Raw genomic sequence first — 24306 nt, forward strand, 5'->3', positions numbered from 1 at the left:
CCTACAGACGAACGCCCTTACACATTCAGTGAAAGTTTTAAAGACTGACTGTCCCTAAAAAATAACTAATCCCATTGAAAACGGCATATGTGGCATTGATATGAGTCAAACATTTGTTCTAGTGTAAAAATTGACTACAAAGTATAAATAGGATAATTTTGGTCATAAAGTCAGTCTTGTTCTGGAACCTGAGTGCATCACAACGAGTAAATTAATATTGGGTTTGGATTACAATTATGTCAACAATTCATTCCCTTTTTTGCCAAAATCCACGTGCAAATCACCCCTACTCCTACTTCGCTTCCCCTCACTGAATAGGGCTCTGTTTCATCTCCCCAACTCGTTCAAAGGATCATGGCTGTTTCAGACTGAAAAGCCCTATATGGATGCCTTCAGCTCCGGTTCGACAATGCCTGCTTCAAGCAGGATGCACAGCCAATTATGGTTTGAACCCCCTAGTGTCATGCCGGCTTCCGCTCGAGGGCGCCAGGCTGCTGTTTCATTACACACACCCGTCACCATCATTACACGCACCTGCACTCATTGGACTCACCTGGACTACTTCGCATTGTTAATTGTCCCCTCTATATCTGTCTGTTCCTCAGTTTTGTTCCCAGTGTAAGCATTATTGTCGTAATGTTGTTTTGTTCCCCCTGTCCAGACGCTGTCCGTGTTTGGTTTGATGTCCATTTTCCATCCAATATTCACTCCCTGTACTTGCTTCTCATCTCCAGCGTTGGTCCTTACAGAATGCTGACACCACTGTTTGAAGCATCAGGGAGTTCTTGTTTTTTGTTTTTCGTGGTGACATCGGGTCCGTGTGTTGCCGCCGATTGAACCGGGAATGTCTCAGCTGGCTCATCGAGCTTCCACGCCTTAGCTGGCTCGAGAGGTTGCCATGCCTCGGTTGGATCGGCAGGCTCTCATCCCATGTCATGCCTTAGCCGGCCCGTCAGGCTCCCACACCTCAGCTGGCTCGTAGGGCTTTTACGCCTCAGCCGGCTCGTAGGGCTTCTACGCCTCAGCCGGCTTGTCCAGCGCCCATGCCTCGGCCGACCCGTCAGGCTTGCCCAGGTGGGACGCTGGGTGGCGCCCCTAGAGGGCGGGGGGGGGGGAGGTGCTGTCATGCCTGCTTCCACTCCCGCCGATTGAACCGGGAATGTCTCAGCTGGCTCATCGAGCTTCCACGCCTTAGCTGGCTCGAGAGGTTGCCATGCCTCGGTTGGCTCGGCAGGCTCTCTTGATTACCCCCTCTATATCTGTCTGTTCCTCGGTTTTGTTCCCCGTGTCAGCATTATTGTCGTAATGTTGTTTTGTTTCCCCTGTCCAAACGCTGCCCGCATTTGGTTTAATGCTCGTTTTTCATGAATTGTTCACATCCTGTACTTGCTTCTTGTCTCCAGCGTCGGTCTTACACCTAGAATTGGAAATAGGTGGATGGAGTTCGTTGGCAAATAATTAGTCGGAAAACCTTTTGTCATGATTGTGATGTTGCCAGATTGACTTTAGATGCAGTATAACTTCAGCCAGCTAACTATGATTGAAGGGACCGCCATATTTTAGCTAGCTAACATTCACATTGCTGGCTGTTAATGACAAGCTTTTCTATTAACAGTAATGGCAGCATTGCCATCTCTCAAAAGTAAATTTGACAAAATCATAATATGGCAAAGTTGTTTCCTACTAATTATTTGCCTATTTTAGCAATGTCATCATATTTCAATGCCACTATAAGTTGGTGTACTTTAGACAAAACAGTCACATACGAACCCATGTCCAGGGTAGAGGTCGACCGATTATGATTTTTCAACGCCGATACCGATACTGATTATTGGAGGACCAAAAAAAGCTGCTACCGATTAATCGGACAATTTTTTTAATTTTTTATAATAATGACAATTACAACAATACTGAATGAACACTCATTTCAACTCAATATAATACATCAATAAAAATCAATTTAGCCTCAAGTAGATAATGAAACATGTTCAATTTGGTTTAAATAATGCAAAAACAAAGTGTTGGAGAAGAAAGTAAAAGTGCAATATGTGCCATGTAAAAAAGCTAACGTTTAAGTTCCTTGCTCAGAACATGAGAACATATGAAAGCTGGTGGTTCCTTTTAACATGAGACTTCAATATTCCAAGGTACGAGGTTTAAGGTTGTAGTTAACATAGTATTTATAGGACTATTTCTCTCTATACCATTTGTATTTCATATACCTTTGACTATTGGATGTTCTTATAGGCATTTTAGTATTGCCAGTGTAACAGTATAGCTTCCGTCCCTCTCCTCCCCCCTACCTGGGCTCGAACCAGGAACACATCGACAACAGCCACACTCAAAGCATCGTTACCCATCGCTCCACAAAAGCCGCGTCCCTTGCAGAGCAAGGGGGACAACTACTCCAAGTCTCAGAGCGAGTGACGTTTGAAACGCTATTAGCGCGCACCCTGTTAACTAGCTAGCCATTTCACATCGGTTACACCAGCCTAATCTCGGGAGTTGATAGGCTTGAAGTCATAAACAGCTCAATGCTTGAAGCACAGCGAAGAGCTGCTGGCAAAACGCACGAAAGTGCTGTTTGAATGAATGCTTACGAGCCTGCTGCTGTCTACCATCGCTCAGTCGGACTGCTCTATCAAATATCAAATCATAGACTTAATTATAACATAATAACACACAAAAATACGAGCCTTTGGTCATTAATATGGTCAAATCCGGAAAATATCATTTAGAAAACAAAATGTTTATTATTTCAGTGAAATACGGAACGGTTTCATATTTTATCTAACGGGTGGCATCCCTAAGTCTAAATATTGCTGCTACATTGTACAACCTTCAATGTTATGTCATAATTACGTAAAATTATATTTTTGAAAAAGATAATATCCTAAAGGGTTTAGAGAATTTAACGTTGTAACTGTGATGTTAAAGAACTTTGTAATTGTTTTACTGGAAGTGTTAGAAAAGCAGCTAGCTTTTGCACCGCCATCATTTCATTTCATTTTCTGTCTAGTACCAAGTTATACAATTACTATGTTGTTCAAAACCCTTACAAAACCCCACTTCAACCGGCAAGTTCCAAAATTATATTGTGGTATTCAGTGTATTTTTGCACTTTACTGACCTGTAACACAGGATAAATGATGAAACGGGAGAATGTGGCTTCTCTTTCAAAGGTTCTCTCAATTATGAGAACACACATGTGCAGGATCGCATATAGTCCCAGTGCGAACCAAACACGTCTCACATCTCACACCCCTAATGGCCAACAGTTGTATAAATGCATCGCAATGGCGAAACCTTGGAGGACTGACATTTCAGTAAAAGTATTCTTCCCCAATACAAAGAAACAATACATAAACACAAATGTGACTATACATGTTGTGTGCGTCACACACTCCCTGACAAAAATAAAATGTCTCCTGACATTCCCAAAACTCAAATCTAAACCTCAAAACCTTTTTCATCAATAAAGCGATGTAGTCTATGTGTACGGCATGTAATTGGGCCACATGTAAGGTGCAAGTGAGTAAGGTGGAGGAATGTAGTAAGGTGTTTCCCATACTGGTAAGTAAGGTGCACTGTATGTAACACAGAGTGTGTTAACGGTAAGGTGTGATTGCATTGAAGGTTGACCGAGTGTTTCATATGGGAACATTTACTTTGGTCTTCTATCTCTAGTGGACCGCCTACTCTCAGTGTGTGAATCAACTACAGGGGGGGTCCTGGGTCTCGCTTCCTGCTCATGTTCGAGATGCTCCTCGTGCTCATTCTCTGGCTCTGGTTCGTTTCGATCAGGTAAGTGTTCATTCTCAGGTTATCTATGTTCTTCCATTACAGGTACTGAAACTGTATCAGGTAGGTACTCATTTGCAGGTTGTCTTTCCTCTTCCATTACAGGTACTCAGACTGTATCTCTTTGTATCATGGGAGGTCTTGTCGGTACTTGGATTGGAGCTCTTTGTTCTGTCCTAGTCACTGGTCTCCTTAACCAATAACCTCCTGTCCATTCATCATCCGAGTCAGATGTTGTGAGTGTGTTCTTCCACATCACTGACTCTTGATGGTCTGTTTCTCTCGCTTATCCTGTGCTGGTTTGGTTGGACTCGGTGGTGGAGGTTCAACCGGTAAGTCATTCACATGGGAATTGATGGGAAATTATGTAAATATATCACTAGCCACTTTAAACAATGCTACCTTATATAATGTTACTTACCCTACATTATTCATCTCATAGGCATACGTATATACTGTACTCTATATCATCGACTGTATCCTTATGTAATACATGTATCACTAGCCACTTTAACTATGCCACTTTGTTTACATACTCATCTCATATGTATATACTGTACTCGATACCATCTACTGTATCTTGCCTATGCTGCTCTGTACCATCACTCATTCATATATCCTTATGTACATATTCTTTATCCCCTTACACTGTGTACAAGACAGTAGTTTTGGAATTGTTAGTTAGATTACTTGTTGGTTATTACTGCATTGTCGGAACTAGAAGCACAAGCATTTCGCTACACTCGCATTAACATCTGCTAACCATGTGTATGTGACAAATAAAATTTGATTTGATTTGATTTGACAAGTAGTAACAAGTTTCATTGTTCTGGTTTTACGCCTTTCTCCAACCTCTGGATGAACTATGTATACCGGATTGTCTGCAAACTGTTCCTTCAATACTTAGATCCCTTTCTACCAGTATGATCATAGCTTCCCGGGCCCTCCCCACTCACTGAGGTTCCTAACCTGAACTTGGTCTCCAGGTTACAGAACTACCCCTTTCATAATCTGGTCATAGTAGGATTTTCCTCTAGTGCTTGACTGTTCGCTGTTCTCATTTGCAATCCGATATGCTTCAGTCACTCTTCCCGGCAACTCTTCTGCATAGCTCTTGTGTGCGACTGGGTCTCTCTCTCCCAACAAGCCAAACAACAAGACCACTGGAAGGCATGGATGATGACCGTGGAGCAGATAGTAGGGTGAGTACTCAGTGGACTCATGTCGGGTGCAGTTGTATGTGTGTGCAGTATGCGTGTACAATTTGCGGAAGATGGTCCTTCCATCTCTCCTTCTGTCAACATCTGTAGCAAAGAGCAGTTACATTTCTCAGCTGGTTTACCTTGGGGATGGTATGGTGATGTTCGGGAATGGCCAACCCCTGACAGCTGCTGGAGTGTATGGAACAGCTCATTCTCAAACTCCTGACCTTGATCATTATGCAGTTTCAAGGGGTATCCAAATCAGGGTAAGTAGTCATTAAAGATACGATCTGCTGCAGTCCGTTCGGACTTGTTCTTTGTCGGGTAAGCTTGAGCAAATCTCAAAGTAAAATGATCAACCACCACCATAATGTTCTCATAACCCACTCGGCTGGTCTCCAGATGTAATCAATACAGACGAGCTCCAGGGGTGAGCTAGACGTGACGCTACCCATAGGTGCTCGTACATACATGGCAGGTTTCTTCTGCTTTATGCACAGACATTTCCTTGTCACATAGTTCTCAATTTCCTTCTTCATATATGGCCAGTAGAACCTCCCTCTAGCAAGGTGGCGTACTCTTTCAGTACCAACATGTCCCATGTCATCATGGAGATATTTAAGGGCTACCGGTCTGTACTTTACAGGAAGCACAAGCTGTTGTTTGTCGTTGGTCCGTCTATATAGGAGCCCATTCTGTCACATGTTGGTTGATATCCATGGGGATACGAGACAATGTATCAACATATATATTCATCTTTCCAGGCCTGTACTTAATGTTGAACCGGAAATATAACAGTTCTCCAACCCAGTGGTGGCTGACAGCATTAAGCTTTGCGATGCTCATGACGTAGGTTAGGGGGTTGTTATCTATATAAATGGTGAAGTGCGTGGTATAGAATAGGTAGTCCCTAAACTTTTCACACACTACCTATTTTAGAGCAAGGAACTCAATCTTTCCGCTGTGCAAATTGTATTTCCTCTCAGCTGGTGTCAATGTTCTTGATCCATACCCGATGACTCTCTACTTCCCATCCTGCTGCTAAAAAAGGACGGTTGTGAGGCCCTTCTCTGAAGCATCGGTGTGCAGTACGAGTGGTAAGTCAAAGTTAGGGTATGCCAACACAGGTGGGTTCACAAGCATGTCAACGAGTCATTCAAGTGTGCTATGTTGTTCGCCTGTCCATTCCACAGGGGTCCTAGAGGACAGCTGAGGGCCTTTGGTCTTTTCTCTGCATGGCTGGACTTGTGGCATTCCACATTTCACTTGGAGCAGCTCATAGAGTGGCTTGGCTATTCGAGAAAAGTCCTGGACGTACAATCTGTAGTAGCTGAGGAAACCAAGGATCCTACTGACATTTCCCACTCTATGTGGTGTCTTTGTTTTCAGGGACAGCACAGCTTCCAGGTTCTTAAGGTCAATCCTCACCCCTTCAGCCAACACGAGGCACCCCATGTCCTGGACGGAGTTTCACTCCATAACTTTGGAGAGGCTTGAGAACTTTGCAGATTCCATCCACATGCTTGTCAAAGGACTTTGCATAGCAAAGGACATCGTCCAGGTGTGGTATACAGAATTCATCCCTGATGGTGCTCAGCATCCCCTCCATGCTCCTCTGGAATGCTACAGGTGCGTTGGACAGTCCAAACAGAATTCTCACCCTTTCATAGAGTCCCCAGGGGGTGATGAAGGCAGTTGAGATGTCTCCCTCTGCAATGAAACCTTGAAGGTAGGCTTTACCCTGGTCTAAGATGCTGAACCACAGGAGTAGCCACCAATGTTGTCTGTCAGGTTTTGGATTCTGCGTAATGGGTGCCTGTCAGGTACCGTCATCTGGTTTAACAGGAGGTTGTCAATACAGAGGCGCAACGTTCCATGCTTTTTACGGACGCACACAACAGGAGCGGAATAAGGAGACTTAGATTTCACTATCCACCCCTTCCTCAGAAGATCCTGAATATACCCCATACATGTACAGTGGGGCAAAAAAGTATTTAGTCAGCCACCAATTGTGCAAGTTCTCCCAGTTAAAAAGAACCGGCTCAAAGCCCGTAACAAAGGGAGACAACGTGGAGATAAGGAGTAACAAAATATATATTTATTAAATAATGCAACGAAGGAAAATATACAATGGTGTGTGTAATCAGTAGTGTGAGTGTTTTGCATGCATGAATGTGATAATGAAGGGTGTTGAAAGGTGCCAAAGCAAACAAACAAAAGGCCACCAAGAACCACAACACAATCTACAAAGGTGTCTGCATGGAGAGAGTCTCCTCCATGAATGTGGAAGGGGTGTATTTGTCCTGGGAAACACCTGGGCCCAGGTGTTTCCCATGTAGCTGACGTCTCTCCCGAGCCCATACGGGAGTTGTAGCAATGAGACAAGATAGTAGCTACTGCAACAATTGGATACCACGAAATTGGGGAGAAAAAAGGGTCAAATAAAAAAAAAAACAGCATAATAAAAAATATTTAAAAAAGTAATTTCTTTGTTCCCACAGCCAATGTGAAACCAAAAACATACCTTCCCACGACTTCCAAGGAATCACTTTTGCTAGCTGGGTTGCTTGTTTTTTGTTTTCACTGCCTTAAAATTCCAGATGAGGTCAAACAGCTAGGCTATTTTTAGCTTTTTTGTTGTTGTTGCTGTTTTAAAGCTAATTCCATGCAATTCTACACATTTTTCCATAGGATGTAGAGATGACCTATGCCATGTTCTGACCTTGCAGATCTACTCACTTATCTAAGCTGTAACTACTGATATAGATATATAGATTGCTGTAACATGTCTTGTATTTTTTTTGCTACCTCAGCCCCAAATCAGATGACTTCCGCTATGTGTCAAACGGGTGGTGGAGGGGTTTTATAAGAAAGTGAGGATTCCATGTTTTTTACGTAATGATGAGTTGTTATAAGAGGGCCTTGAGGAGGAATTCTGGGCTGTTGTCTGTCACTTTGGAGTAACATGGAGACATCAGTAGACAGAGGAGAGGGCCACGTCAGCTCGTTCTGCCAGAGTAACCCACTTTATGACATGGACATGAAACTGAGCAGGACGGACCTGTACACCTTCCAGAGCAGTGGTAAGCAGGGGAGGAACTGGGGGTCACAGGGGCAACATTTTGACTTATAGGTTGTTCTTGCGCTGAAGGCCTGGTGATCCAACAGTAGTGCGCTATTTGTGTGATTTTTCTTATATTCCACCCCTGGTGCTAGGGGCCTATGGTGCCTTTCTTATTTCAAAGTATGTTATTTATACAATTCACTATAAATTGGTACAAAGTGTGGTCTGCTGTAGCTCAGTTGGTAGAGCATGGTGCTTGCAACGCCAGGTTAGTGGATTTGATTCCTGGGACCACCCGTGCATAAAAATGCATGCAAGCATGACTGTAAGTCGCTTGGATAAACACATCTACTAAATGGCATATATTATATTATAATGTGGCTTGGACGGACTTCAATACAGTAAGTGGTTAATTTATTGTAACTACATTCAAAACATTCAGGGAGACAAGCCTTGTGAGAACCATTGAAGGTAGACTCAGTGATATGACATATATGCAAACAGCATAGTGGGTCAATTTCCACAATTGAAGCGTGAGGATCAACTTTTCTGCTTTTTGGGTCCCGTGGCTACCACTGTAACAGCGTGAACTGTAACAGTGTGAAGCGAACCAGTGCACATGTGCAGATACTGTGTGTGACTGATTGAGAGCGAAGTCTTGCATCTCACTCATGTCAAAATCTGCTGTGCTGCTCGTGGGAACAACATTTAGCTACCTTTAAGGTATCATAGATAACTGTGAGGGATAAGATTGTTATGGTGCACACAATCTGAAAGTGGTGGTGGAGACTGAAACAGAGAAGTAGAAGAACTGTCTGTGCATTGTAAAAAATAATCAGTCTAGCCAAAGAGCTATTGGAGTGTGCGAAGACTACAGACAGCACTGAATTCTAACTTTATATTCGCTGGCTACAAGCACCTGCTGTGGCAACCTACAGTAAATTAGTGCAATTTACTGAGCTCAACAGCCTGACTTTCTACATTGAGGCAGAAATAGAGAAATGGCCAGAAGAGGGCAGCCATGTCTGTGGGTTTGTTGAGATAATTTCTCCACATTCCATGGGATACTGTTTTCTGAATTTTAATCCCTACCCCTTGACACTTCATGGATTGGATAGGTTTAAGCAACATGCTAATTGCTTCAGCTTGCCATCTGATAGGCTGGGGTTGCATTATTGGGGGGGGGGGTAGATGGTAGAGGTCCATTTGGAATGTAGCATAAATCCTGTTTGTGTTTATGTCACCATGTTTCAGATCTAAAACCAGCCAAGGCCAGAGGAGCACAGCGATGTCTAAATGTTATTGTCGTTTACCTCATCCTTCTGACTGCTCTGAATGCCTTCTTCCTTTACAAAGGTACAACAAACCATTGGTTGGTTTCATGTCCAAAATGGTTCAAACATGTTAATGTTGTAAAAGGATTTTCCATGATATCCTGAACTGCAGTAACACATGACTTCCTGTATTAGTAACGCTCTGTGTCTCTCTATGTGCACCTCTGCCCCAGTGTTTTCGATGGAGGCTAGTAGTCTCTCCTCCTCTGGCTCCAGAACAGCGAAGCTGACCGACAATCACATCCCCCTGGAGGAGGACCTCCGTACCCTTGCCAGAAACACCAGTTTGGAGACCATCTCTCTCAGAGGATACCTGGGGAAGTTACAGACTCAGGTCAACAGCCTCTGTGGGGAGGATGGCCAGCTGGGCCAGCTGAGAACAAACCTGGGTGCGGTCAACGCCAGCACCACTCTCCTTCAGGACTCAGTGAAAGCATTCAGATTACTCAAAGGTAGCTACTGTAAGACATGGGCAGGACCTACCAGGTTGACATATCTTACATTTGATGTAAAATATGAGTACACATCAACGTAGATATACACATATCTTGGGGTGCAGAGCAATCAACCCTTGTGTTGTGTGAGATTTGCATATTATGTTTTTGTCATCATGCTTTGCAAAGTACAAATTACAACACAAGAGTGTATTGGTGGTAATAATAAGGTTTTGTTGTATTGCAGCTTCACCAGGCCCACAGGGACCTACTGGTAAGTTCCCTTGTCCTTAGTGCCAAATCAACAACCACAGATGAGAGGTATAAACGCCCCTTACACCACAAGCTTGTAATTCACATGTTATTTGACCTCGTGGTTTCCCTAGGTCCACCTGGTGCGAGGGGGTTACCTGGTGCGAGGGTGGACAAGGGAGACAGGGGTGAGTCAACCAAAAGCACTGCATTGCACCATTGTTTTAGCATCACTGTGTCACTGCAACAGACAATGTTAGATCAGCACCAAACTATACTGAACAAAAATATAAATGTAACATGTGAAGTGTTGGTATCATAATCTGAAATAAAAAATCACTGAAAATGTCTATATGCACAAAAAAATGTGTTTGCATCCCTGTAAGTGAGCATTTCTCCTTTGCCAAGACAGGTGTGGCATATCAAGAAGCTGATTTAACAGGATGATAATTACATAGGTGCACCTTCTGCTGGGGACAATAAAAGGCCATTCTAAAATGTGCAGTTTTGTCACACAACACAATGCCACAGATGTCTCAAGTTTTGAGAAAGTGTGCAATTGGCATGCTGACTGCAGGAATGTCAGAGCTGTTGCTAGATAATTTAATTTAGATTTATCTACCATAAGCCGCCTACAACATCATTTTAGAGAATTTGGCAGTACGTTCAACCAACCTCACAACCGGGGACTACGTGTAACCACGCCATCCCAGGACCTCCACATCTGGCTTCTTCACCAGCAGGATCATCTGAGACCAGCCACCCAGATAGCTGATGAAACTGTGGGGTTGCACAACAAAATTATTTCTGCACATAGTGTCAGAAACCGTCTCAGGGAAGCTCATCTGCAGCTCGTCATCCTCACCAGGGTCTTGCCCTGACTGCAGTTCGGCGTCGTAACCAACTTCAGTAAGCAAATGCTCACCTTAGCTGGCCACTGGCACGCTGGAGAAGTGTGCTCTTCACAGATGAATCCCGGTTTCAGCTGTACCGAGCACATAGCGTCGTGTTGGCGAATGGTTTTCTGATGTGTGCGTTGTGAACAGAGTGCCCCATGGGGGCAGTGGGTTTATGTTATGAGCAGGCATAAGCTAAGGACAACGAACACAATTGCATTTTCTTGATGGCAAATTGAATGCACAGAGATACAGTACATGACAAGATCCTGAGGCCCATTGTCGTGCCATTCCTACGCCGCCATCACCTCATGTTTCAGCATGATAATGCATGGCCCCATGTCGCAAGGATCTGAACACAATTCTTGGAAGCTGAAAATGTCCCAGTTCTTCCACAGCCTGCATACTCACTGACATGTCACCCATTGAGCATTTTTGGGATGCTCGGTATGGACATGTATGACTGCAGCATACCACCCTGCATACCACTGCTGGCTTGCTTCTGAAGCTAAGCAGGGTTGGTCCTGGCACTCTTTCCTCTGGTCTAAAAAATATCCCAATTCCCCAGGCCAGTGATTGGGGACACTGCCCTGTGTAGGGTGCTGTCTTTTGGATGGGACCTTAAGCGGGTGTCCTGACTCTCTGTGGTCATTAAAGAGCCCATGGCACTTATTGTAAGAGTAGGGGTGTTAACCCCGGTGTCCTGGCTAAATTCCCAATCTGGTCACCTAATAATCCCCACTTTACAATTGGCTGATTCATCCCCCTCCTCTCCCCTGTAACTATTCCCCAGGTCATTGCTGCAAATGAGAATGTGTTCTCAGTCAACTTACCTGGTAAAATAACGGATAAATAAAGTGACAGTGTGTTCCAATATCCAGCAACTTCGCAGTCATTGAAGAGTGGGACAACATTTCACAGTCCAAGATGAACAGCCTGATCAACTCTTTGCGAAGGAGATGTGTCGTGCTGCATGAGGCAAATGGTAGTCACACCAGATACTGACTGGTTTTCCTGATCCACGCCCCTAACTCTTTTTTTAAGGTATCTGTGACCAACAGATGCATACCTGTATTCCCAGTCATGTGATATACATAGATTCAGGCCTAATTAATTTATTTCAATTGACTGATTTAACGAACTGTAAATATTAGAAATTGTTGCCTGTTGAGTTTATATTTTTGTTCAGTGTAACTCTGTAGCATTAGCATTCAGCTGCTCATCTGTCCAGTAATGATCTGTGCACTGATGGCCTGTCATCTTCAGTAAGGGGCAGAGGAAGTGGAGGCCTGCCTCTCTGTTTCATAATAACCCACTGTTTAGTCAATGAATTGACATTTACCCCTGTATGAAGTCTCAATCAGGGATGGACTCTCACACAAGCTAACAGATTACCCTGCGAGTTTGAGTCAGGCGTTTTCAATAGGTCATCCTACCAAAATGTCGTCCTTCCTCACACTTTACACTGAGTGTACAAAACATTAGGAACACCTTCTTAATATTGAGTTTCACCCCCTTTTGCCCTCAGAACAGCCTCATTTTGTCGGGCCATGGACTCTACAAGGTGTCAAAATCATTCCACAGGGATGGTGGCAGGTGTTGACTCCAACGTTTCTCTGAGTTGTGTCAAGTTGGCTGGATGTCCTTTGGGTGGTGGACCATTCTTGATACACACAGGAAACTGTTGAGAGTCAAAAACCCAGCAGCGTTGCAGTTCTTGGCACACTCAAACCAGTGCATATGGCATCTACTACCATACCCTGTTCAAAGGCACTTCAATATTTTGTCTTGATCTTTCAACCTCTGAATGGTACACATACACAATACATGTCTCAATTGTCTCAAGGCTTGAAAATGCTTATTTAACCTGTCTCCTCCCCTTCATCTACACTGATTGAAGTTCATTTAACAGGTGACATCATGTCTATGTCATGGAAAGAGCCAGTGTTCCTAATGTTCTGTGCACTTAGTGTAGAATGGATGCTTACCACAGGAGGTTGGTGGCACCTTATTTGGGGAGGACGGGCTCATGGTAATGGCTGGAGCGGAATTAGTGGAATGGTATCAAATACATCAAACAATGGTTTCCACGTGTTTGATGCCATTCCATTTGCTCCATTCCAGACATTAGAATGAGCCGTAATCCCCTCAGCAGTCTCCTGTGATGCTAAGTACTCCCATTTGGTAATCAGGCTGCCACTTTCAGTCAACTAACATGGATGGATAAGTGCCTTTTTTGAGGCAATGATTGTCTTTTTCATAATAACACAGAGCATCAAAGAGAAATTCCAAATCCATCAGACTAAATCATGTTTCATACATTATACATTAAGTGATCTGTGAACATTCTATGTTAAGTTAATGTGATTCATGCAGTAACATTTAATGTTTGTTTTTGTATATACGTAAGTATTTAGCAAAAAGGTTACTGTGTTCCAGGTGAGACAGTAGATAGTGATAGTGAGAGGGTTACTGTGTTCCAGGTGAGACAGTAGATTGTGATAGTGAGAGGGTTACTGTGTTCCAGGTCAGACAGGACAAAAAGGAGACCCTGGAGTTGATGGCCAGACTGGAGCCAAGGGAGAAGCAGGGGAACCAGGACCCAAAGGTGATTCACCTTACTCCTACTGACTCCAAACCTTTAGATCAATCTAAACCCCAATAGGAAATGTGCCAGAATTACTGATCTTTCATGTCTAACAATGCATTTAGTAGCCTGTGGTTCTTATTAATGCTCATATCCACTGGCAAACAGAGTTATCTTGTAGTTCTACCACTAATGATCTCCATACAGTACATCAACTCAATAATAAGTCACTGTTTCAGGTGAAGATGGTACCACTGGACAACAAGGACGAGCTGGAACACCAGGTAGGCCCAGTAGTACGAACATGGAACCAGTCCAGTAGTACTAACATGGAATACAACTCAAGCTGCGGAGTTGTGAAGAACATGGTGGATAAGTTGACTGTTTACCATGGCAGATACCCATGCATCAACACTAACTTTAATCAGCTCCTTGGTGGACAGGTAGGACCGTGGTATTAGTGTGTTCTTTTAGTCTGAGAGACAGAGGATAGATCAATTATTGACAGTGTCACATGGGCCAGTTCTACAGGTGGAGAAGGGTGATTTAGTGTTAGGGACATTGAATATTACCCCCTCTCTCACCCCATCCGTCACAGAGGAAACGTGCGTTGTGTACTTGATGTCCCAAAGCCAGTCCAAATAAAGTATGCCTTGATACATATTTGATTAGCTGAACTTGCTCCGGGACTTTGCATTTTTTTAATTGCTTAGAAAACTAGCCCTGACTCTTGAAAAGTTTTAGGGAGGGGGGAGGTGTTAATTAATTAAAAAATAGTGTAGGATGGATGGTTAAAACTGCTGCTGCTGCCCAGGCAGATACTATTCTTTCTCTCCATGAAAGGAAGTTGATATTTTTACTTCATCATCCTCACTGTCAGTAGGCTGATGATCACAAGGCCCTATTCTCTTACGCTCTGGAATAGGTAGGAGATGGACTCAAATTCCCCTTTTTGGTTAACAGAGTCAAATAATGCCCAATAATGTTTATACCCCGTTTTGTGCTGCTACCATGTCATGCTGCTGCCATGTTGTGTTGCTACCATGTTGTTGTCATGTTGTGTTACTATCATGCTGTGTTGTCATGTGTTGCTGCCATGCTATGTTAATGTGTTAGGTCTCTCTTTGTGTAGTGTCGTGTTATTTCTCTTGTCGTGATGTATGTTTTGTCCTTTATTTTTATTTATTTTTATTTTGAATCCCAGCCTCCGTCCCCACAGGAGGCCTTTTGACTTTTGATAGGCGGTCATTGTAAATAAGAATTTATTCTTAACTGACTTGCCTAGTTAAATAAAGGTTACATTTTTAAAAAATACATTCAAATAAAAATACATTTTCCCTCATCATGACTGGCTCAAATGTTGTAACATTTCCAGGCATAGTTCCACATTCAGCCTTCTCAGTTTCTGTTCCGGTTTTCACAGTAATATATAGAAACGACATGTGTACGGTCTTAATTTGAGCCAGTTTACAACAGCAGGAAAATAATCCTGCAGCAGCAGGAAATGTAAATTTATGATGTGGATTATAATTAATGGACATTATTTTTAGGGGTTGATACATTTTTCTTGAGGGAAAATCAAGTCTCACAATTTAAAGTGTAAATTACAAACTTTTAGAAGCCTTTTCAAACCTTGAATACACTACAATGTTCGCGCTATGCAGGAAAATTCTCAGCAACAAAAGAGTGATCAAATTATGACCCTACATCTATATATCACCAGATCATCATTGTGAAATTTGTCCATTTTAGTTAAAAGTGCTGAGTGAATGCATTCAGAACTGGATATAAAGCTAGTTCAGTTTACTTGCTTCACCCATATACAGTTGATTTATTTTCTTATCACACATACAGTACAACTGTTGGATCTTAATTTGAGCCAGTTGGCTACAGCAGGAAAATAATCCTGCAGCAACAGGAAATGTGAATTATTATGTGAATTTTATTTAATGGACATTTTTGTAGGAGTAATTTGTTATTTGTTACGGCAAATCAAGTCTGAAACTTCAAGGTGGAAAATTCTAAATGTAGAAGCCTTTTGTAAAACTAAAATACACTACAAGTTTTCATTTCCTGCTGTGCCGGACTATTCTAATTAAGATCCTACATCTGTAATACTGTAGTTATGTTAAATGTTAGGTGTAATATTGTGTAATGTGTATGTATGTATGTCATGTCTTCCGACTTCAACTGTATCTCTTCAGTGGATATTGTGTGCAGTGTGTGTGCGTGTGTATACAGTATCTCTGATTGTGTGTGTCATACGTACAGGCGGTGCAGCTACTAACTGTTCAGGAGCCCCTGGGCTGCCAGGACCACAGGGACCAAAGGGGGATATGGGACACATTGGTGAGTCTGCATGGGCTTAACACTACACTCACCTATAGACCGTTTACTTTCTAATACTTTCTAATACTAATACTTCACCTGCGTATTTGAAGGGCTCACCTGCAAACAACTTATTTTTTTGTACTCAACAATTAACTGAACCTGGCCTTTTTTCTTTTCTCTTTCTGCCACCTCTAACATTTACCTCTCAACCTCTTCACAGGTTTACCAGGGATACCAGGCCAAAATGGGATCAAAGGGCACACTGGTAAATAACTTGGTGTTTGACTGTTTCACGCGGCCAAGCATGATTGTGTCTGTACATGTTAGTGAACCCTGTTCCTGGAGTGCTATCATCCTGTAGGTTTTCATTCAAACTCTAATCTAGCGTACATGATTCGAATAATTAGCTGGTTTATAAGAATAATCAGGTTAGTTACAACATGGGTTAGAGTGAAAACCTACAGGAGGATAGCTCTCCGGGAACAGGGTTGGAGAGCCCTGTGTTAATTGTGTGACTGTGTGAGACTTTGTGCAGATTTTTGCATTTGCATCTGTACTGTACACTATAGCCTCCACATTGTAGAGTGAGTGGATTTGTATTTATTATGGATCCCCATTAGCTGCTGCCAAAGCGGCAGCTACTCTTCCTGGAGTTCAGCAAAATTAAGGCAGGTTATACCATTTTAAAACATTACAATACGTTCACAGATTTCACAACACACTGTGTGCCCTCACGCCCCTACTCCACCACTACCACATCTCTACAGTACTAAATCCATGTGTAAGGATAGTGCGTATGTTATTGTGTGTGTGTATACATGTGTCTGTGCCAATGTTTGTGTTGATTCACAGTCCCCTACTTTTCCATAAGGTGTTTTTTTATCTGTTTTTTAAATCTAATTTTACTGCTTGCATCAGTTACTTGATGTGGAATAGAGTTCCATGTAGTCATGGCTCTATGTAATACTGTGTGCCTCTTATAGTCTGTTCTGGACTTGGGGACTGTGAAGAGACCTCTTGTGGCATGTCTTGTGGGGTATGCATAGGTGTCTGAGCTGTGTGCCAGTAGTTTAAAACAGACAGCTCGATGCATTCATGTCAATACCTCTCATAAATAAAAGTAGTGATGAAGTCAATCTCTCATCCACTTTCAGCCAGGAGAGATTGACATGCATATTATTAATATTAGCTCTCTGTGTACATCCAAGGACCAGCCTTGCTGCCCTGTTCTGAGCCAATTGCAATTTTCCTAAGTCCTTTTTTGCGGCACCTGACCACACGACTGAACAGTAGTGAAAGTGCGACAAAACTAGGGAATGTAGGACCTGCTTAGTTGATAGTGTTAAGAAGGCAGAGCATCGCTTTATTATAGACAGACTTCTCCCCATCTTAGCTTCTTCTGCATCAATATGTTTTGACCATGACAGTTTACAATCTAGGGTTACTCCAAGCAGTTTAGTCATCTCAACTTGCTCAATTATCTACATTATTTATTACAATATTTAGTTGAGGTTTAGGGTTTAGTGAGTGTTTTGCTCCAAATACAATGCTTTTAGTTTTAGAAATATTTAGGGCTACTTTATTCCTTGCCACCCACTCTGAAACTAACTGCAGCTCTTTGTTGCAGTCATTTCAGTCACTGTAGCAGCTGACGTGTATAGTGTTGACTTATCCGCATACATAGACACTCTGGCTTTACTCAAAGTCAGTGGCATGTCGTTAGTAAAAAATTTAAAAAGCAAGGGGCCTAAACAGCTACCCTGGGGAATTCCTGATTCTAACTGGATAATATTTGAGAGGCTTCCATTAAAGAACGCCCTCTACGTTCTGTTAGACAAGTAACTCTTTATCCACATTATAGCAGTGAGTGTAAAGCATAACACATGCATTTTTCCAGCAGCAGACTATGATCGATAATGTCAAAAGCTGCACTGAAGTCTGACAAGACAGCCCCCACAATCATTTTATCATCAATTTCTCTCAGCCAATCATCAGTCATTTGTGTAAGTGCTGTGCTTGAGTGTCCTTCCCTATAACCATGCTGAAATTCTGTTGTCAATTTGTTTAATGTGAAATAGCATTGTATCTGGTCAAACACAATTTTTTCCAGCAGTTTACTAAGGGTTGGTAACAGGCTGATTGGTCAGCTATTTGAGCCAGTAAAGGGGACTTTACTATTCTTGGGTAACGGAATGACTTTAGCTTCCCTCCAGGCCTGAGAGCACACACTCTCTAGCAGGCTTAAATTGAAGATGTGGCAAATAGGAGTGGCAATATCATTTGCTATTATCCTCAGTAATTTTCCATCCAGATTGTCAGACCCCAGTGGCTTGTCATTGTTGATAGACAACAATACTTTTTTAACCTCTTCCACACTGACTTTACGGAATTCGAAAGTACAATTCTTGACTTTCATAATTTGGTCCGATATACTTGGATGTGTAGTGTCAGCGTTTGATGCTGGCATGTCATCCCTAAATTTGCTTATCTTGCCAATGAAAAAGTAATTAAAGTAGTTTGCAATATCAGTGGGCTTTGTGATGAATGAGCCATCTGATTCAATGAATGAAGGAGCCGAGTTGGCTTTTTTCCCCAAAATGTAATTTAAGGTGCCCCAAAGCTTTTTACTATCATTCTTTATATAATTATCTTTGTTTCATAGTGTAGTTTATTTTTCTTTTTCTTTAGTTTAGTCACATGATTTCTTAATTTGCCAATCGGTTGGGCTGCCAGACTTAATTGCCATACCTTTTGCCTCATCCCTCTCAACCATACAATTTTTCAATTCCTTATCAATCCAAGGGGATTTAACAGTTTTTACAGTCATTTTCTTAATGGGTGCGTGCTTATTAGTAACTGGAATAAGTAGTTTCATAAATGCATCAAGTGCAGCGTCTGGTTGCTCCTCATTACACACCACAGACCAGCAAATATTATTTACATCATCAACATATGAATCACCACAGAACTTATTGTATGACCTCTTATACACTATATTAGGCCCAGCCATTGGAACTTTGGTTTTCCTAGATATGGCTATTATATTGTGATCACTACATCCTATGGATTTGGATACTGCTTTAAAGCAAATATCTGCAGAATTGGTAAAGATGTGATCAATACATGTTGATGATTTAATTCCTGTGCTGTTTGTAACTAGTTTGAAGTTTTTTCCTGAGTGGGCAGCTTAATGATACCCAGTCAATATTTCAATCACCCAGAAAATATACTTCTCTGTTGATATCACATACATTATCAAGAATTTCACACATATTATCCAGATACTGACTGTTAGCACTTGGTGGTCTATAGCAGCTTCCCACAAGAATGGTCTTTAGGTGAGGCAGATGAACCTGTAGCCATATTACTACAACAGTATTTAACATTAGATAATCTCTAATCTTTACAGGAATGTGGTTCTGAATATAGACCGCAACACTGCCCCCATTGGCATTTCTGTCTTTTCGGTAGATGTTATTACCATGTATTGCTACCACTGTATCATCAAATTAATTATCCAAGTGAGTTTCAGAGATAGTCAGAATATGAATGTCATCTGTTACAAGGAAGTATTGACTTCATGGACCTTGTTTCTCAGGCTGCATGTTAATATGACTATTTTTACCACTTTTCTGGGTTGCTTGATTGTTTTTAATGCTTTACTGGGAAGCTTTTCAGAGGTAGACTTACTCATGTTATTTACATTGGAGTTGATAGTGCAGGGTGAGCTGAAAAAAGTGGTCTTCCTACTATTGCACACCGCCTCAGTGTTAACAGTGTAACTCTGGTTTATAGGCTCATGATTACTGCTTACAATAGCTGTAGGATAAATATATGTATTTGGTGCAATGAGGGGTACATAAATGAAATTACTTGCATTTTGTTTGCCAATGCCCCTAAGATCATGTACATTTGATGCAGCATTATGACAACGCATTGTCACAATGGTAGGGATTAACTGAGCATTGTTTCAATGCAGCCTTGAAATGCGTGGACAGTTTCCAGGAGCCAAGATGATTTGAATGGACTCCGTCATTCCTGTAGAGTATCTTCTGTTTCCAGAAGGTGTCAAAGTTATCAATAAAAGTGACTCCAGCAGAGCTACAGTAGTCTTTTAGCTAGATGTGTTATCCCAGCAGTCTGCTGAATCCTTCACACCTGCAGCTCAACGATGGTACTGGACCTGAAATTACTGGCCGTTTTTTGGAGTTGTTTAATACTAAAGTCAGTTCTTTAAAATCAATTTTCAAATGTTCCAAGCTAGCCCTCCTGGTGTTGTTTGACCCCACATGGACTACGACAGTGCCAGCTCCCGGCATCTGTGGTAGAACAGTCGGAAGCAGCCTTTTTATGTCCTGTACTCGTGCTCCTGGGTAGCACAGGGTTTGACATAGTGTAACATAGTGCTGTACTGTATTGCCTCCACATTGTAGAGTGAGTTTGACATAGTACTCTACTGTATAGCCTCTACATTATAGAGTGAGTGTGACAGTGCGCTGTGAATCTGTCAGGAGCCCAGGGCCGTGATGGAGTACAGGGGGCCCCTGATTTGAAGGGTGACACAGGGCCGACAGGACTACCTGGACCCATAGGACCTGAAGGTGAATTTCACCCTGTCTCTGAGCTATGTAACCCTCATTGTCATGTCCTTCAAACTGTTGATTACAGGAATTACAATTTTATATATTCTCCTACTGTAAAGTGTTATTTTAATCATATGAAGTGTCCTTTATGATTTTGGGGATAAATCTGTGGTTATTGTTCTTCCTCCGTAGGACCAAGAGGACTTGCTGGTGTTAATGGAACAAGAGGACTTGTTGGTGTGTGTGTGTGTGTGTAGTTTTACTATCCTTGTGCGGACCAGAATTATTATTATTATTATTATTTATTTTTTTTACCTTTATTTAACTAGGCAAGTCAGGTAAGAACAAATTCTTATTTACAATGACGACCTATACCAGCCAAACCCGGATGACGCTGGGCCAATTTTGCGCCGCCCTCTGGGACTCCAAATCACGGACGGTTGTGATAAAGCCTGGATTCGAACCAGGGTGTATGTGGTGATGCTTCTAGCACTGAGATACAGTGCCTTAGACCGCTGCACCACTCAGGAGCCCTCACAAGGATAGTAAAACAAGGAAGATTTAGACAAGTGGGGACATTTTGCCGGTCCCCACAAGGAAAAATGCTATTGTAGGTTTAGGGGTTAGGTTTAAGATTACAATTAGGGTTAGGGATAGAATACGGGTTAGGATTAGGAGTTAGGGTTAGGGAAAATAAGATTTTGATTGGGAATCAATTGTTTGGTCCACACAAGGATAGTAAAACAAATGTGTGTATGTTTAATTTCAACCTCTTCATGTCCTAGGATTTCCAGGGTTGCCGGGAAGTCCCGGACCGCTAGGTCCACGTGGAGAGAAGGGTGAAAGAGCAGCTGGATCAGGTGAGTGTGTGAAGTCACACAGACACACACAGACACACACACACTCAGCACTACACCTCACACTAATGCCAGGTTACCCACAATATCTGACATAGACTCTCTCGTCGCTAAGACATACTGTATATGTAAATATGATATGTATTCATTTACCTGCATATTTAAGTGAATATTCATTGGTCTATGGGCCTGGAATACGGTACAATTCATGTTTAATCATGTGCATGCATAAGTTATTTTAAAATGTCTCTCTCTCCAGTGACAGCAAATGTGCGTATCGCTGGCGGGGGGACTCGTGGGAGAGTGGAGGTGATGTGGTCGGGGCAGTGGGGTACGGTGTGTGATGACGGCTTTGACACTCTGGACGGGACAGTGATCTGCAAGATGCTGGGGTACCAACGAGCCTCCACAGTCTTCACAGCCAGCCATGGTAAGTCCATCCTCTACCTTATCATTAGCAGATAAATACATTATTTTCGTTTTCTCTTTTTGTTCCCAGTGAGGATGTGTAGAGAGCCTGTCAGGGTTGAGTTTTCTTTTCTTTCACACATATTAGTACATTTCTCATTGTTCATTGTTGAATCTCATGGACTTGGCTTCTGGATTGTGTTGTCATCCGTTTAGGAATCGGTAGGATCTGGTTGGATGACCTGCGATGCACAGGCAGAGAGGCCAGTGTGTTTTATTGCCTTCACAATGGTATGGGCATCAGCAACTGTCAACACAACGAGGACGCTGGGGTGCAGTGTGTGTGAATGTGTCCTGGATCCAGAGTAGGAGAGGTGCACAGCAAGAGAGAGACGTACACGTACACACGTACACACACACACACACACACACACACACACACTAAAGTATGTCCACACATACATTAACATGTTACAGATGGTAATTCATGTTACTGTGACTTGTTACATCTACTGTATCTTATCTTTTTTAAACAACATTAGTAAGTCATTGTTGATATACACTTGGCATTTACCTAACGTGTAGCTAACTTAGGTCTACCCATTGTCTCACGTCAGATGGTGTCAGTCTTGTAGGACGTGGAACTCATCTCTAAAAATCTAGATTTTGCTCATCTGCCGAACACTAGTTCCTAACTCTATGACGTATCTATGACGCACTGACTACTACCATGCTTGATCAGCTGAGAAAACTTGCCCAAGCTAGGAGCATAGTGATAACGTGTTTGAATGGCCATTACTGTAGCTATTTTGCCAATCTTGTTGATGAATAACCAAAGTTATGGGACTGTTCTAAGAAATCAGCATGTATCTGACTCTGACAGCTGCCACTGTGCCTCACTACTTTGTAACATTTGGCCAATACAATAACATCGCAGCTAGCCTAAAGCAGTCAAGCTGTGCTGCAAAACTCACTAATCACGGCAAAACAGAAACTGCCTTATCATGAAAACTCGTGCTATTAGCTAGAATATCACTACACTAGCTAGCTAGAGGGAGCATTCAGCATTGAGTGTGTGAATTGTCATTGTTAGCATCCCTTGCTTTGAGACTGGTTCAGTCAGCAAGCAGACACTAGCTAGCTAGCTAGCTAATTTTCGTGGACATTTAGATTTTCATGAACTCTTATTCTACACCCACAAAACACCTTAACTAAATGTAGAATTAGGGTATTGAAGAATTTGTGATTAAATAAATGTAAATATTAGCTACAGGTTTATAGTTTTAAAATGAACTATAACTCTTATTAGGATTCAAGGGGGTTCAGTGGACGATGTCACCTTGATAACATTTTTGAATATTAGGACAGCATATTGTAGTCAAACTTCTTTTTAGCTTTCCCATGAGTGTTTCCGAGTTATCAGAGAGATGAGTGCAGACGGCCTTCGCACTGATGTGAGACAATGAGGCCTACCTGTAATAATGTACCCTGGAGGAAGGTTTATACAGAATACATGGTATTTTCTGAATTACACTTTGTAAACAACCAGTTTAATTAATCAGTTTGAAATAAAACACTGAAGAATCTGACAATATGAGTCAGATTCAGTTTGTATAAATGTTGTGAAATGCTCTGTGACATCAACCTAGGCCTCTTGATCCCACTCCTCCACCCACTCACTCACTCTCACGCGCACACACACACACACACACACACACACACACACAATTCTGCTTAGGCCAGCACGGTCAAAAGTCAGTCTGAAGGACAAGCACCTCCTGACTGACACACAGTATTGGGGTCAACACTTCCACATGACACAGCCGGACAGTCATGTTACATTAGAAAGAGTGAAGCTGGGGGAACAAAAATAACTTGTGAGTGTGGATACACTTCCCTACGTATGTAGTTGGACAGTGATGCCAAACATTTTAATTTGGTACTATACAAAAGCATTTTGTTTTTGATATCAAACAGTTCATGTTATGACAGTACAGAATTTCACCTTTTATTTGAGGGTATTGATAATCAATGTTTTGTGTTTTAATACGACTGGTCTACTCCACAGGCATATGGATGGAGAGATGGAAGGATGAGGAGAGAAGGGTGCCACTTTCAGGGAGGGATGATGGCGAGGTCTAAGGTGGGAACTCAGGCTCTCATCCCCTGAAGGGGAATGGTTGTAGATGGATGGGCCATGAATCAAGCTCTCTGTCGCTCCTCTGATAGCAGGCGGCCATTTGTGTCCTACGCTAACAGCACCTCATTCTCCAATACAGACTGATCCTTTTTCAAAAGCCAGCGGTTAACTGGGGAGCAAATTCATGAAAGGGTTGGCATATGTTGAATATGAAACATTTTATTTAGCACTGAATAGATTCTTATTGCAAACGATCATCCCTTTTCTATATCACGGGACCCTAATGTGCTTGAATACATTTATTTAATCATTTGGTCACCAGCCTTAGATAATACACTCCCTTACGTTTGAAGCTGAACAGTGCTTCTATAATGTTTTTATTTGGCTTTTTACTCCAGCATTTTGGATTTGACATGA

At 42.2% G+C, this 24306-nt stretch overlaps 1 protein-coding gene across 1 annotated transcript; it reads left to right on the forward strand.

Annotated features, from left to right (window-relative positions):
• The first annotated feature begins 7602 nt into the window (after window positions 1-7602).
• marco (macrophage receptor with collagenous structure) lies at window positions 7603-23367 on the forward strand. Its single transcript, XM_036974924.2, has 14 exons — window positions 7603-8086; window positions 9322-9423; window positions 9575-9853; window positions 10083-10109; window positions 10222-10275; window positions 13511-13591; window positions 13810-13854; window positions 15842-15919; window positions 16122-16166; window positions 20413-20502; window positions 20677-20721; window positions 21270-21344; window positions 21601-21771; window positions 21966-23367. Exons 1-14 carry the CDS (start codon window positions 7969-7971, stop codon window positions 22094-22096), a joined length of 1341 nt encoding a protein of 446 aa, XP_036830819.2. The 5' UTR covers window positions 7603-7968; the 3' UTR covers window positions 22097-23367.
• The last annotated feature ends 939 nt before the right edge of the window (window positions 23368-24306 follow it).

Source organism: Oncorhynchus mykiss, chromosome 3 (assembly GCF_057628025.1).
Source record: "Oncorhynchus mykiss isolate SJ-2025 chromosome 3, ASM5762802v1, whole genome shotgun sequence".
NCBI classification, from domain to species: Eukaryota; Metazoa; Chordata; class Actinopteri; order Salmoniformes; family Salmonidae; genus Oncorhynchus; species Oncorhynchus mykiss.

What these genes read in the sequence shown, in the direction of transcription:
- marco (XM_036974924.2), top strand. Translation starts at nt 7,969, where the DNA reads ATGGAGACATCAGTAGACAGAGGAGAGGGCCACGTCAGCTCGTTCTGC. An exon ending in GGTGGACAAGGGAGACAGGG is followed by an intron (nt 10,276 to 13,510) that starts GTGAGTCAACCA and finishes ACTGTGTTCCAG; the next exon opens with GTCAGACAGGACAAAAAGGA. An exon ending in TGGGATCAAAGGGCACACTG is followed by an intron (nt 16,167 to 20,412) that starts GTAAATAACTTG and finishes TGAATCTGTCAG; the next exon opens with GAGCCCAGGGCCGTGATGGA.